Source organism: Eretmochelys imbricata, chromosome 20, assembly GCF_965152235.1.
Source record: "Eretmochelys imbricata isolate rEreImb1 chromosome 20, rEreImb1.hap1, whole genome shotgun sequence".
Lineage (NCBI taxonomy): Eukaryota > Metazoa > Chordata > Testudines > Cheloniidae > Eretmochelys > Eretmochelys imbricata.
In genome coordinates, this window is record NC_135591.1 from 20,162,841 (window position 1) to 20,178,439 (window position 15,599).

Here is a 15,599-nt window from a genome sequence, read left to right on the forward strand (position 1 = left end):
AGTTTTAGAGTGCAGACAGACAGCACCTGTAGATTATTATCCTAGTTGGTCTGCGTACACTTATAATTTACTTCATCCATTGTATTGTTTAGATGCAGTCAACAAAACAGGATCTATCTACTGTTGCTGAGAACTCTTCAGTGTAAGGAAGAGGCAGAAAATGTTGTTTGATTTTGGATGGATGGGTGACCCACTGAACAGCCTTTGTTTGGGGAGCACAATTGAGAGAAGAGATCTGAGGTTTTACCAGAGTAGCACATATAGAGAAGAAGGTAGTAAGTGCCTTTCGGTTCGGTGCTATGGTAGGAGAATTTTTGGTTTGGTTTCTTTGCATTTGCTATGTCAAAGTATCAAAGTGAAAGGGAGGCTGTAACTGTAGGGAAGAAGAAAATGTTGCACTGTTTGTGGAAAATATTGTGGAAGTGTCTAGAAATTTGCCAAGATTTATTTGTAACTCCTTAGGATGATTTTGAGTGACCCAAGTTCCTGGGGATGAGTGCAAATGTCTCCTTAAAAGGTCGAGAAACAACAGCCACTGATGGCTATTAGCAACCTTGGAATCCCAGTCTTTGATCCAGACTCAGGGTATGTCTACAGTGTAGTCAGAGGTGTGATTACAGCTCAGGTAGGCATACCTGTACTAGCTGTAACCTAGCTAGCACAGCTCAAAATAATAGCAAAGCTGTAGCATCATGGGCCTCAGTGCAGGCTAGCAACATAATGTAATCAAGATCCCAGGTGGGCTTGTACAGCCCATGCCACTGCATCTTTACTATTTTTAGCCATGCCAGCTAGATAGAAGGTGTAATATGTAGACTGCTAGACAGCGTTTTTACCACTGTCATCTACCTCAGCAGTCTGGACAACTCATTGGTAAAGATACAAAGCAGCTCCTCCACACAAGTGCTCCCTGTGTTGCTAGCATAAGTGCTGGACCAATGGTGGAGGAACTCCCTAAAATGACCTGTTTAGGTAAGGCCAAGGAGTCTGATTCTCTCTCTACTGTATTTAATCTGGTCCAGGCCTTGGTCTTGCTGTGTCCTCCCTTTCCCGCAATGAAAATTTGGACATTTGGCGGAATTCAGTCAAACACCCTTCTGTATGTGGTAGAATGTTACTCTGTTATGACAGCAATGCTGATTTGTTCACCTACCTTGTCAGAGAGAGAAGAAATGAAAGTAGTGAAGAGATTTCAGTAGACTGTTTGTCATGACAGTGTAATCTGGCTAAGGATTAGCCACACAAATCAGAATGATCCATTCGGAAGAAAGCCAAGCTTCAGTCCAAGTAGGCACTTTATTTGTGGTTGGAATGCTGACATTGATATAATGGAATATCACATATACATTGGAAATATACACATACATCCCCACTCAAGGTTGTTGGTTTTTATTTTATTTTGCGTAAAAGGCCTCCCTGCATAGAGTGAGCATCTTTGGGAAATCAAAGGAAGGGACAGTTATCACAACAACATAGAAGGGCCAATCCTGCAGTCTTTGTACAGGCAAAATACCATTGCAGAATCAGCCCTGAAGGATCCAGGGAAGGAAATGGAACATGAGTGGTTTACAGGGACATAAAGAGGTATTTTAAAGGCAGTCTGAGACAGTTGTTCTTAAAGGTAAGATAAGCAGTTATGGCTTTAAGATGCAGCTCAGGTAGGTAGAGAAAAAAGCTTCTAATCACACAGTCAATTGAGTAACAGAAACAGGCTTCCATAAGGAGATAGAGAGAATCACCAAGTCACAGCATAACAATCAATCACTGGAGTTCATTTTGGGGCATTAGCATCCCGCCACGCAGTGTGCATGTGTAAATGTACTAGACTGTCTTTCCAGTCTGAGTGATATGGCAACAACATTAATATTCTGAACAGCTCCTTAATAAAAGATATGTCCCTTTGCTGCAGAAGGCAGGGCCCCGCCAATGTTTATCTACTTCACCAGGATAAATAAAGAAGCATGTTCATTATAGTGCAGTGTGGGTGTAGTTGTCATCTTTAAAAAGGGGGAAGAGGCTACATTACAATTATATCAAGACTATGAAGGCAGAGAGAGGGCTGGTTTCTGGTATTCAATCTGAATTCCGTTAGGGTATTTAACTAGGACTTCCTCCCCATCCTGTTCCTTAAATTCCATAGTTTCTTATACTACAACTGAGTCTGCAGAATACATCCCAAGCCAAAGCAATGGTTTCTGCGGGAACTATGCTTCCTCATCAACTCTTGTATGCCTGAAAATACAAATCTTTCCATAGTGACTTAAAATGAGCCATCTTATGAGAAAAATATCCTAATAACAGAAAGGCCCTGAAACCCCCTTTGCTGTTGGTCCTTCTGGGCACCTGCTATTTTAGAACTTTATTTCTACAGCAACCAAAATGATTCTATTAGAAAGATAATTAGCAGTTGAGCTGGAGAAACAAGCAGCAGAAATAGACCACCCACAGAGCCTGTCCTTGTGCAAATATCCCTAGCAGTAAAAACAAAACAAAAGACTGTGGAAGAGATGAAAAAGAGCAATAGATGAGCAGAATAATCTTGCACAAAACATTTTGCAAACATTTTCCATTAGATGCCAGTAAATCAAATCTGTAGTTTTGTTTCTGTAACCACTCCTGCCCCCTTACCTAGGTGACCATCTGTCCTTTTGAACATCCCGTATCTGGTGCTTACTATCCCGCAGCCCATCTCCGGTAAGTAGCATTTGATCAGGTAATAATCATGCAAAGGATCATGCACTATAAGTCTAGGATTTTGTGACACGAATAAAAAATTGGGGATGAAATAGGGGAAAAGCTGGTTTTTATTTCCTAGAAATGCAGTTGGTCACCCTACCTTTATGATTAGTTTAAAAAAAGTGGCACTGTAAATATGTGATGCGTAACAGGACATACAAAGTTCGGACAGGGTTATATTTTAAAATGGGATGGGGATTCTAAAGGAATCACCAGGAGTTTATGTAAGGGTAGAGTAAGAAATCCTTTAAAGTAGTTTCTGTGGACATTTTTGGTATATATAGCCCCATGGAAGGGATTACTAGCTGTCAGGCACAGGTAGATGATGCCAGGTTTGGAGACTCCACAGCACACAGATTATCTATGTAACAGGCTGTAGTTTTTTCAAAGAGGTGAAGTTTAGCCAATGAGTCATTGATGAGGCAACTCCTGCTTACCAAGCTCAGGTGGGTTTTTTTTTCCTATTCGATATAGGTTCTTATACTGCGCCCTCATCCCTGTAGCATCTGAGCATCTTCCAGTAGTGAGTTAAGTGACAGAACAAATCACATATAACAGATATTACTTATTTCTCTCATCTTCTCCGCGGAGGGAGAGCAATGGGTGCAGTACAGTGTTTTGGTATGGTTTGTTTTGGGGCCGTTTTGGTTTTTTGGTCAGCGATCTGGCAAGTCTCAGTCATATTTTCTTATATCACAGTGTTGAAGAATAATTTGTCCTATCTACACTAGCAGAGCTTTTCCCTCACCAATTCAAGGGGGCTGGTTACCCCCTGCTATTGTCAGCAACAGATCAGCTTCCTAATATGGATGCTGCTTCTGAGACCCAGTGGTCCAAAAGACAGTTCTAGGAATATGAAACTCCTAAGTTCCAGTCCAAAGTTCTGATACCAACTCCCAGTGGAAGCTTTGGGCAAGGTCACAGCACATCTCTGCCACAGTTTCCCCAATGATAAAGTAGGGATAATGCCTGCCTAACAGGACTTTGGGAGGATTAATGCATTTGACAAGTGTTTTGAACTTGTAAAGTTCTAAGTATTAAATGAATAGCAACATTGCAAAAGCATGTGAGTCTTTTCCATTGGAGAGTGGTTTAGAAGAGTAGCTAGAGCTGCCTCTGCAAACTCAACAACTTGGTCATTTTTATTTGCTTATTTAAAACCAAAGCAAAATGTCCAAAGTAACTGGTTTTCATTATAAACACCAACCTTTCAAACGTGCAAAGCTGATAATCAGTTGGAGAGAAAGAAAACTTAACAAAAGATTTTATACATATATATTTTAAAAATCCATCACAAATTTACAGCTGTAATGAGATCATCTATGCTGTGCTCCAGGCTCATGTGACTTTATGGCTAAGGGGCTATACCAGTACCTAAGACCTCTGTTGAACGAAAGAAGCAACGTTGACCAATAACAATACTGGAACTTGTGGGTACAACTAATAAAAACAAAAATGTACAAAACCAAAAAACCCTTTAATATTTCAGATAATAAAACAATTCTCATATCTTACAAAAAATACTACAGGCTCAAAAGGTTACTAGAAATAGGTATAAAAAAAGTAAAATATAACCTTTAGCACAAATTAAATGCTACAAATTAACTGGCCAAATTAACATATTTGGAATAAAGAGTTCCTTTTTGTTTAAAAAAATAAAGAGTCCAGATAACCTCACAATGCCTCTTTACACCTCTGTGTTCCTGCATTATTAGGAAGCTGTAAACCATCCAAATAGCCCCATTTCAATTCGTTTAAGCAGATTAAAAATAATAAATGAAGTCATGAGGTTGACCACCTTTCCTATCCCCAAGAGGGCCCCATCTACATTAGTGAAAATAGAGTAATTCACAAATAGTGGTAGCAAGGGTGGATGCTCTAGTGCAGCCTGAGGCCTGTCCTTTTTCCCCACCATCCTGGCCAACCCTGCTCACTGGTGAAAAAAAAAAAACTGAGTCCTGTCTACTCTGCAGCTTCTACTGTTGCTACCGGAGGCAGAGTTGCCCCTGTGGTACATTATCAGTTTTGCCAACACTGGACACAGTCAGAGAGATGACCATTTAAAGGAAACTACAGCGATTCTTAACATGCCTGATAACTTAATTTGCAACACTGGGCTTTCTGATGTTCAGTGGCATTCTAGTCTCGCTTTTTCTCTCACACACATTGCTGGTGTTTCTCTAGGTGAAAGCTGCCCTTGGACTGGAACTTCCCAGCAGGCTCCCCCATCAGATGGTGGCTTTCAAAACTGTGAGGCAAGTTTGTTTGTTTGACCCTTTGGTTTGTTTCACCACAGTTAACAATACTTTTCCATTAGCCAGCTCTTTTTATGTATATATATATATATATATACACATATATATAAAGCAACAATGAGCAGCCTTTCTTTCCCATGCATTCAAATGGGTTTTTGCATATAATGCTGGATTTTTCCAATAAATCAAAACATGTTAAAGGTACAGAAGCAGCACACTCCTGGACTGTCAATCTCACTGAAGAGACAAAACAAATGACATAGAGCTTTCATCAGTAATACTAATGACTATCCAGAGATGCACATTCCCTACCAGTGCTTATCTGAGTATTTTGCATTTCCTCTGCTGTTCAAGTTCTACAGCTTGATTAACATTGCAGGTTTCTCTTCTGTCCCTGCCATCATCCATGAAGACAAGGCATTAATAGGTGCGTTCCTCAATCAATGAAGGTATTTAATGTGTCCAACATGGTAGTATCTGAGTGCAGTCAAGTATGTTAGTGATGTTCTAGCGAGCTAATGGAGGAGGTAATGGTCTAGCTTTACTGGTGTGACAGATTTAGTAGTTTTATTTTAAAATTCAATTTGGTGTCTGTGAATCTGTGATTGGTGCTGGCTTTACAATCCTGTAGACTGAATTCAGTCTCTGGAATAGATGGAGATGGACAAAGGCAGGGCAAGTTAACCTTACATCAGTGGGCCTCAGCTGAAAACTGACCAATTCATTTCTTCGATTCTCTCCTGAGACCAACAAGGTCCCAGTAGCGCTGGGTTCTGCAGTAGTGGATACCTGTCCACTAAGGCAGTGGGCTCAGTTTTTACTTAGCAATGCCTAACAATTTTAAGTAGAACTATTTACACTAATTCCTTCTCTCTATCTGAGGAAGGAAAATCCTGCAAAATGCTCTCCAGAAACAATTTCCACTGCTCTGGACAAGCTTGTGGCCAATGCACAGGCTGACAGCCAAAGCCGTCCATCTTAATTTGAGTAAAGGATACTGCAGTTCACAAAGTACTAACAAGGTTTGCATATTGGACTAATAGCACTTAATGCTGTATATTATTATTTGCTCCTGAAATAGAAACGGGGAAGGGACAAATAGAAGTGAAGAGGGCAGTGAGTAAAGAGGAAGCTGCTATGCATCCGAGTGACCTTTGTTTGTCTTGTTCAGAAGTTTTTTCAGGTCAGATGACATGAAGTAAGGCTTTTCGGATGAACCATCGTTACGCTCCAGGTCTTCCACTGCAAGGGGGGAGAGGGTTAAAAACACAGAACTTAAGTACTGCAGGGTTGTAAACACCTCAAACTAGAACCAGTTACTGGGCTTGCCAAGCCTCTTAGGGATAAATTTGCCGGTGCTCTTACATCTACATGCACAACCTTCTCATGATTCAGACTAAGTTGGATGCTCAGGAAAGTGGCTGCAGTCCCTGTGATGGTCATAGAAGGTGCAATAAGGAGTCTAGAGACAGACAAGTGCTAAAAGAGCAGATGTAATACTCATCCGTTAAATACCCAGTTGAGATTCGAATGCCCTTCTGCTTCTCACAGGCAGTGCATGTGTGTGTATTCTCTCTTTCTTCTAAAGCCGTTGCTGTATGTAGCTTCCAAATGTAAGCCAGAATTACACTTGTACCGCTCCCATTTTAAAGACAGAGTATTGGCCTCCTGAAGGGAGGCTGTTTATCAACATCTGTTTGGAACAGGGAGTCTAAAGTGTTAGGTTACAAATCAGCTAAGACAGAGGCTCCTCCTATATGAACAGAACAGGTTGCTCAATAGTACCATTGCCTGGAAATACAGAGATTACCATTACTTGGGGATAGTGTGGAAAGACAGTGCTCACTCATTGTTCTTCAGTGTAGTGTAACTGCTCATGACTTGACTGTAAAGCAAGTCACTTGTTATTTGTTTGGCACAGTTCACCTAGTGTACAACACCCCTGTCAACATACAGTACATACATAATACTTAGGCATGTCTGTGGCACAGAATATATTTTTCAGATGCTAGCTGTTCAAAGCAGAGCAGCAGCTCCAGCAAAAGCCATAGGAGAATAGCAGCCAAAATCACAGAGACCATCAGCTTCATAGTTTAGTGAAACAGTCCTGGAATATTTTGAGGGTGATGGCATAGTGATGGCATGAGTATCGAAACCCAGCAACTTTTTCCTAGAAGGATAAGACTCAAAATATGGAAACCTTATTTTGATGGGAATTTGTAATGCAAGATTTGGCAGTGTTCACAGAATTGAGTCCCCAAGGAAGAGACTCTTAATCAATCAATCAAAATAAGACAACAAACCCCATGCAACATCCTTCTCGTCCTTGATATAGTAAGGAGAAAATAAGGTGAAGATCCATGGGGTATTTGCGGGCATATGTTTTAGATGCCGAAAACTTTAAAAATTGGCCATCTGTCAAACCTCTCTAGATTCAGTTGTATTATTTCTGTCCACCATCGTGCTGAAACACCTCCCAGATGTAATATCTGCCATTTTCTCTTGCTCTTCTAATCATTAACACTGGGTACATAATCACAGATTCTTGTGGCATCTAGACTTGATGGATGGTCTAGTGGCTAAAGGGAAATCACAGTAGCTACTTAGGGCATCCCTTTCTGTACTATGTAGCTCAGTTTCCGACACCGACAGTCAGTTATCTTCTGCCCGACTGTCCTGACTGCACTGGGCTGTAAGCTAAGAAGGTGCCAAGATCTTATTTGAGATGCCTGGAGGCTATAACCCTGCTTTACCCCCTCCATCTAGCGCTCTCACTGAAAAGTGGGACAAATGTTAGCTGAACTACCTCAGGAATGAGCAGAGTTCTGTGAGCCGGTTACCACAAAGATCCACCATCTTCCATTTAGTTACTAGTTAAGCGAGTAGCCAGCCAGGAAGTGGGAGACAGACTGAAATAATTCTATACAAGTCAAGGTGTACATACAAGTGAAAAGATCAATTAGATTTTTCAATTTAAAAAAAAAATTATAAAAAAAAAATCCTGCCAACTTGTTCATTCCCCCAAAATAACCTTTCTGAAGAGTCAGCATGAGAAAACAGCAACTACAAGTTTCCTACTTTAAACAGAGAGAATTCCACTTTGGGACACAAAGGTTTCCAGGACCCTCGTGGACACAACGGGTTTGAAAGTGAAGGATATGCCACCTAGTAAAGAAAACTTCAGGTCTGCCAGCTTGATTTTGCATAGAAAGAGTAGTGAGAAAAGTAGTTAATTTCTCTTTGCAGCTAGCTGGAGGCTGAGCAATAAAGAGGAAAATATAGTTCCATCCAGAACAGATTGACACATGGGCAGCTGTAAACCTCTTGATCATTCTACAAATTAGTATCTCACCAACTGCAAAGAGAAACAGCTCCCCCGCAAACAGAGCATAGAACGGGACAAAGCAAAAGTGAGTCAATTTGTAAGGAACATTCCAGAAGTAGCTACAATGCCCCTTTCATTATAGGCAATTGAGAGTAGAGGAGGATGCAAGTTAATTTTTTTTAATAAGTGAGATATACACTATCCTGTGTATATATAAAGCCAAATTTGGCCTCTGTGGAGGCAGAGTCTTGTTAGTTAGGTTAGCAAAATGTTACCTATCATGCATTAATGGAGGAGATGATTGTGTCAAATGCACAAGAGTCCCAATTGCAGTTCCACCCATTTTGGTACAAGAATATCAGTTAGGGGGAAGAAACATAGATTTGATACAGCATTCACCCACTTGCACTGTCCTTCCAAAATCAACACCTCCTCTACCCTCAAGAATTCCAAGGACAAGCAGCTGAAAATCATGCACCACCAGGGTGGACCCTTGGAATAATGCCACACAGTTACAGATTGGCTGGGGGAGCACAAGTCTTCTACAAGACACCCACATGTGCTAGCCCTCCCTGTTCAGAAAGTTGAGCCCTATCCTTGGCTATCAGCACTTTTGGATGATTCTAGGCTCCCCTTCAGCAGGATTTCACTCAGCTCTGGGGACATGTAGTAAGGTCGCTCAGGAGATCCATCATTCCTCTCCAGGTCTTCACCTTTTCGCAACCCCAGGAAGATGAAGGAAGCGGCCACGGAAAGGAGGAATGAGAAGCAGTGGAGGAGCAAGGGGAGCAGCACAGCAAAAACAAGAGAGAAGGACGACAGAGGGAGAGAAAAAAAGAAGGAAAAACTCACATTAGTTGCAATTAGATTCCACCACCGAGATCAAACCACCAAGAAATTTAGAGAGACTAAAACAGATTACAGAGAGTCTACTCTTGGGCTACAAATTTCTTTTGCTACCAAGCAAGGTGTACAGGAGCTGCTTGTTAGAGTAGTGATGGGGGTGGTGAACAGGGAGAAGCAGAAGAGAACTTCAGAGTTTTAGAAATGATAGAAGGAGTTAGCTTTCAGGGGTTCTTCCATCCGTCTCATTTTATTCAGGGTTTTAAATCACTGATGCAGAGTTGGTGCATGTGCATTTCTGTACGCAGTTCTTAGGGGAGATTTTGAAAACTTGTACTTCTAAATCCTCTGGCATTTTTGAAAGATTTGCCCACGTGCTCCAAGCCCTGGGCACATCCTTCCCATTGCAGCCCATGCACAAAAGGCAGCATTTGAGAGGACTGGAGCTGTGATGCAGAAGACAGAGGAACGCTGGCGGTTTGCAAGTGCCCATAACAGTCTTTAATGGTAATGAGAAGTATGGGGAAGCCCTAGACTAAGGAAAAAATTATGATACCTCAGTTCTAGGGAAGGGGAGGATGGAGATTGGAGGGTCCCTTTGTGGTGTGCTGCCCTCTTTTATAAGCAGAAGCCATGTCGGTGGAAGTAGTTCAGTAGAGCAGAAGCAAACTATGAAGTGACAAGTAGTGAAAGAAAGGTCGCGTAAGTCAAACACAACAGAACAGTTCCACAGGCCAGCCGTCTGGGATGACAGAGGTATAGCTACAAAGTAATACTCAACTGAGCACCAAAATCCCTGAGGCCCAGTTACTTACAGAAGCAGAGGAAGAGGGTATCCACACACATGGCATAGACGCTGAAGAATCCATGTGCAATGAGATAGGAGCCCACAATCACAGTCTGTAAGAGAAACCGGGTTGTCACCTCAATGCCAAACCTAATTATTTTGGGGAAGTTCTCTGCCCTGTGTTAGGAGGTCACAGTGATCCCTTCTGGTCTTGAAATCGATAACCTGATACCAGTATAGAGAGCAAAAGCTCTGTCCCTTGAAAGAGAGAAAAGACGTGCTGAACTCCACGCACAGTTCCCCCTTCCATTTCCATAGGAAAAGAGAAACAGCCCTGCCCAACCTGATTCAGACACATGGAGGCTCAAGCAGCACCAGCAAATGGAAGCTGGCCAGGCTTGGCTCAGTGCAGCCGCCTGGAAGTGCCTATGGGGAGATGTGCTTCTGCATTAATTGGCTGACTCTGCAGAGAAGCCAAGGTTTGAATGGGAAACTGAGAATGAGCTCTCCTTGCTCTACAAAGAGGGACTCCTGGAGGACAGTGAGTAGGGGAAGCTTTCTCTGCTCAAGCTGCACACATTCTGGAGAAAGGCTAATGTCCCTAAATTCATTGTAAGGCAAGTAAGATACCCACCAGAATAGGGACCCAATAGTAATTGAGAGGAGGTGCAGTGTCCTGAACCAGTTTTATCCGCTGAGTGAAGAAGAAAAAGGCAAGGATTCCTAGAGAGGAGAAAATAATAATACAGATGTTTGTGAGATGCACTAGTTACAAGCAAGAAAGGGCAGCATTATAGGGGGCTGACGGGGGAGGAGGAAGGTGAATTTAGAGACCTAGTAGGGGAATTATGGACAAGAAGTTGGTTCCTGGAATGGCTGGGGAGATTTGCAAGGAGTTGAGAAGATGCAAAGACATGCAGCTTTCACCAGTCTTTCTACAACAGCAGGGTTCAGGGGGAGGGGCTGTAATCAAAGTAAGCCCTGGAAGAGGACTGAGGTCCCAAACTTACCAACACTTCCCACGATGAGGAGTTTACCAAGGAAGAGCAGAAAATCTGTGACTTTGTCTAAAACAGCCACCCTGAAAACAGAGAGATGTGAATGTCTTTCCATACCCTCCAGGATGGGGGGGGGAAAGAGGCAAAGTGCATCCAGGCTCCCCCAGGGGCTCTGTGATAAAGACAACCCAGGATAAGAGTCGCTAAAGACACAATGGTTTGTGCAAACCTAGAGCCAGTTTGCATTTCCCACCTGATATGTGGCAGATAAACAGACCTTGGATCTCCATAGTGAGAGTCAGTTGTTCACACAGGCCTCTGAAATGGTTTCAGATACAAATGTCACCTTTACATATCCCTAGATAGGCTGCTTCCCAGAGGGACTAGAATCCTCCCTGTCCTCTTACTTCTAGCTACTGCCTCTTATTTTCCATTCCCAACACATCTTTTTCCACAGGTCACCTATCTATCCGTGAAAAGAAAAGGAGTACTAGTGGCACCTTAGAGACTAACCAATTTATTTGAGCATAAGCTTTCGTGAGCTACAGCTCACTTCATCCAGACTAACACGGCGGCTATTCTGAAACCTGTCTATCCGTGGTCACCTGTCCATCCGTGGCAAGGCATCCAAAGCCATTTTCATAGATTTGGCTGTACCCACGTTATGCCTTCAGTCAGCTACCCTGGCCAAGCCTGGTAAATAGCAGCCCTGGGGAAGAGGAGCCATTTCCTTGTTGGGTAGTCTTGGAGGAGGGAGGATTCCATCAGTTTCCAGGTTCTTACCTGATAATGTTTCTCATGAGTAGGAAGAACGCATTCTTGGCTGAAGTGCAGAAGTTGGTGCCATAGATGGCAATCTGGGACAGATCACAAAGGAGGACACAGAGAAGAAATGGGGTTACTCAGTAGGCATCATGGTCTTTTCCAGAAGATTTTGCCCTGAAGCCTAAAGATTGTCAACAAACTGTCACTGTACAGGTTAGTCATTCAGAGCCGCATTAGGGTAAAGAGACCCACCTCCTCTCCTCCTCCGCCCCCCTCCCCCTTTCACCACACTGCCAGGGCAGAATGTGCCAAGCGGCCGTTCTGTCTGAAGCCTGTGCCATCTCTCACTAGTACACAGGACAGATCTGATCTGCTGATACTGTGTACACTGCTGGATGTTGGGTCACTCACATAAGACAGCCAATGCCTCTTAAGACCTAAATGAGATCGTCATGGAGCTAGGGGAAGCCAACCATTGATGGGGTGGGAAGGAGTGTTCAGAAGCAGTCCCTTTTTGAGAATCTCCAAATCCCCATTCACTGGATGTTTGGTGGCATTCTTAAACTAGGGTCCTCACCATGATGTATGCGTTCCTGTTCAGGAACTTGATAAATTTTTCCAGGCACCAGAAGCAGCATTTGAGACAGGTCAGCAGGAACTTGGCAAACTTATTCTCAGCAGCTAAAAGCACAAGAGACACAGTGGAAAGAGTGTGGAGCAGAAGAGAAAGTTGTTCTTTGAAACAGCAACTCTTCAAGTATCAAAAATCTCAGCACCAGACACCTCGCTCTCTGCAACACATCTCTCCAACCCCGATCCTGTGCACAGTTCCCACCCATATCTGTTCTCCAGCCGTTTCTGTTTGCTCCTTTCAGCTTAAGCCTATGTCACAGCACCATCACTTTGGCAGATGGAGCTGGCAGCTACCTTCTCTTGCACAGCTACTTTCAGGAAACATAAACCAATTTTCTTTTTTAGCCATCCACTATCAAAAGCATCCTCAGAGAAGAAGCAAGCAGCAGTCCCTCACTTCATCCTGAGCATCCGATGAGAGTTTTAGGTTGGGTATTCCAGTTAGCCACAGCCATCACGCCAGCAGGAGCACTGGGATTTTAGTACTCTCATCTGGAGTGAGAGCCCTACCCACTGGACTGTACTATTCCTGTGGACAGAGAGGATACTCTGGAGAATCGTACGGGGGAAAGGTCTCATGTGTCGCTCTTGTGCTTTAATTCACGGTCACTGAGGTCATTTGGTTAGAACAGGACTGTAACAGGGTATCAAGTGCAGTTCTGCACAGAGGTCCAGAGCCATTCTACTGACTCACTGCCAATCAGACCAGCTGGGTTAGTGCCTACCCAAGAGGAGTATGTAAGGTCTCTCTACTCACAAAGGCAGAAAGATCTAGAGAAGAGTGGGTCTGACAGAGAAAGCCTTTAGGAACAGCTAGGCTCAGAAGGAAGCACACAGTAGTACCTATGTTTAAATTCAGTAATAAGATACAAAGATAAAGGAAAAGGGCAAGTTTGGAGTAGAACAGGAACACCATCTGCTTACACGGACCAAATTATTCTGAGTTGTGACTCGACATGGAGAAACTTTGCTCACCTTGTTTGTCCCTCCACCTGCCCTTTCCCAAACTATCCTCAACTGGGTACCTTTCAGCCTGTGATCCAGATACTCCAGAAGGACCCTGATGATCTGGACAATGGCAAGAATCAGAGACCCAAAGGCCAATGAGCCAGTGTGATACCTGCCACGGGGAAGAGGGCCTTGATTAGATGCAGCTTCTTGGCATTTTTGCTTTTACATTATTTCTCCTGTAGCCAACAAGAAAACCCACAACCCTCTTTGGAAAAGCTCCAGTGCTCACCTGAGTGCCCGGCCGAAGGAAGAGAAGAGGGGAAAAGCCGGCATGTCATCAGGTTTCTTGAAGGCCCAATAGTAGGAAGCAAAGGCTCCGGCTAGCGTGACCTGGCCCAGCGCAATCACAAAGTTGGCCAGCCAGAAGAACATAAAGGCATTATAGATCTGGAAGACGATGAGGTATTTATGGTAGGCTGTCTCGCCCCCATAGAAAGCAAAGAGGCAGCGGGCATCTGGGCACTGCTTGGTGATGTTGGTCATATTGAATGTCTAGAGAGAATTAGAGACGCTCAGATACTGCAGAGATGAGGACCACACAAGAACCTAGACAGACAGTAGTTCTCGCCAACCCAAAAGCCACTTCTGGAGTTTGAGTCCAGGAAATTATTCTTCTCTTCTCATACACCACGTTCAATCCCAGAAGCAGTTGCATTTCAGATGGGTAAAAGAACTTGTCTACACACGCTACTCACTGAGCCCCTGGGAGTACTGTGCAGATCTCTGGTGCCTCAACATCACAAGGATGAGGGGTAAAGGCATGAACTAAGCTCAAGGCGGGGAGTCAGGAACTTCCAAGTTCTAATTCTTATTCAGACACAGGACTTCCTTTGCAACCTCAGCCAAGTATGTGCCTCAGTTTCTCCTCTGGAAAATGGGAATATATATATTTCCCACTCTCGAGGGGCTTGGAGAGGGAGAGGGTTAAGTATACACAGTGGTTAAAGGAGGATTCTGAGGAGGAGGAGAGCAATCAACAGATACGAAGAGTGTAAACATGAACAAAGGGCGGTGAGGGGAGGGTATAGTTTAGCTAGCCTGAGAGACTGTCACAGCAAATAGGAGCCATATGGTACTCCCAGGGATGGAGGCTACAGTAGCCGCCAAATTGGCTTTTGCACAATATGTCTGCTCAAGAGACTAATCTTATTAAGTCCAACATGTTCAGTTGTGACTATTTAGAGAGCCCCTCACCTCTGGTATGCAGGTCTGCCCAGCGTAATCACAGTTAGACTCGTTAAACACCTTGTAGACAGCCTCATTAGAAGTAGATAAAAAACTGGGAAGAAGCAGTTAAGGGGATTCAACTTTAAGGAGACTGGACCCAATTCTCTATCTGTCCCACACAGACCTGCTCTTACCGTCCTGTTTATCACCCTTTTTTTTTTATTATTTAATCATGAGACTGGATACATGTAAGTAAATAATCCCACAACATTTCTAGCCTTCTGAGGGATGTGTGATTTCTGCCCCCACCACACCAGGGGTTCTTTGCGGGTGGAGGAGAGAGGAAGATGGAAGGATACACAGCGGTGCTGGCCCAGTAAGCAATGCAGAGACACACCAGGAAGAAGGTGCACAGAGGAAACACCAGCGACATCATGATATGACCAACAGCCCTGCCAGGGAAGAGAGAGTCAGTAAAAACAACAAAAATCCTCTCATTGCAAAGGAAATCCAAACAGATGGAGTAGAAACCATCCACAGACAGCAGCTTGCTTTGCATAGGCCCCAAACCTCCCACCACAGGTTTGGAATTGTGACTGTGCAGCCATCTCTATCATGGGCCAGAGGGGGAAACTTGGCTTGTGGGTTAGACCCAGCAAGAATTGGTCTTCGCCATTCCCCCTAAGCGAGCACAGCACTCTCTATTGCATGCGGCTGCTGCAGTCCACACAAAGCTCACCTGCTGGCTTCCTTGATGAGCGCAATGGCAATAAGGATCCTCTTGCGGAGGAAGATGAGTAACAGGATGATGATCACCTCTATGATGCACAGGATAATCACTGAAAGAGAGAGGGGAAAACTGGAGTCGTACCATGATCAGAGCTCTGGATGCCAGCAGTTTCTTTGTTGTAGGATCCTACAATGCTGACCCCTAGATATGAGAGCAGCACACCTTGAAAAGACCACCTCTTCTTCCACAGAGTCTTAAGGAAACCCACCAACTTTGGGTTGGGGGTAGCATTACCACTAATACACCTGGGTTTAAACTCTCCAGAGGTTATGAGCATAGATATCCTCTG

The 15,599-nt window shown here is 43.7% G+C and overlaps 1 protein-coding gene across 5 annotated transcripts in view; it reads right to left on the reverse strand.

The window, feature by feature from the left end:
• Positions 1–1,277: 1,277 nt before the first annotated feature.
• SLC44A2 (solute carrier family 44 member 2 (CTL2 blood group)) overlaps positions 1,278–15,599 on the reverse strand; it is a 38,471-nt gene continuing 24,149 nt past the window's right edge. For all 5 annotated transcript variants that reach the window (XM_077838553.1, XM_077838550.1, XM_077838552.1 and 2 more), the window contains 11 exons: positions 15,260–15,359; positions 14,880–14,972; positions 14,548–14,632; positions 13,583–13,845; positions 13,368–13,462; positions 12,287–12,390; positions 11,728–11,801; positions 10,957–11,027; positions 10,581–10,669; positions 9,975–10,059; positions 1,278–6,233 (listed from right to left, as the gene is read on the reverse strand). In XM_077838553.1, coding sequence (XP_077694679.1) covers positions 6,127–6,233; positions 9,975–10,059; positions 10,581–10,669; positions 10,957–11,027; positions 11,728–11,801; positions 12,287–12,390; positions 13,368–13,462; positions 13,583–13,845; positions 14,548–14,632; positions 14,880–14,972; positions 15,260–15,359 — 1,166 coding nt within the window. In that variant the 3' untranslated portion in view covers positions 1,278–6,126. The remainder of the gene's footprint in view (positions 6,234–9,974; positions 10,060–10,580; positions 10,670–10,956; positions 11,028–11,727; positions 11,802–12,286; positions 12,391–13,367; positions 13,463–13,582; positions 13,846–14,547; positions 14,633–14,879; positions 14,973–15,259; positions 15,360–15,599) is intronic.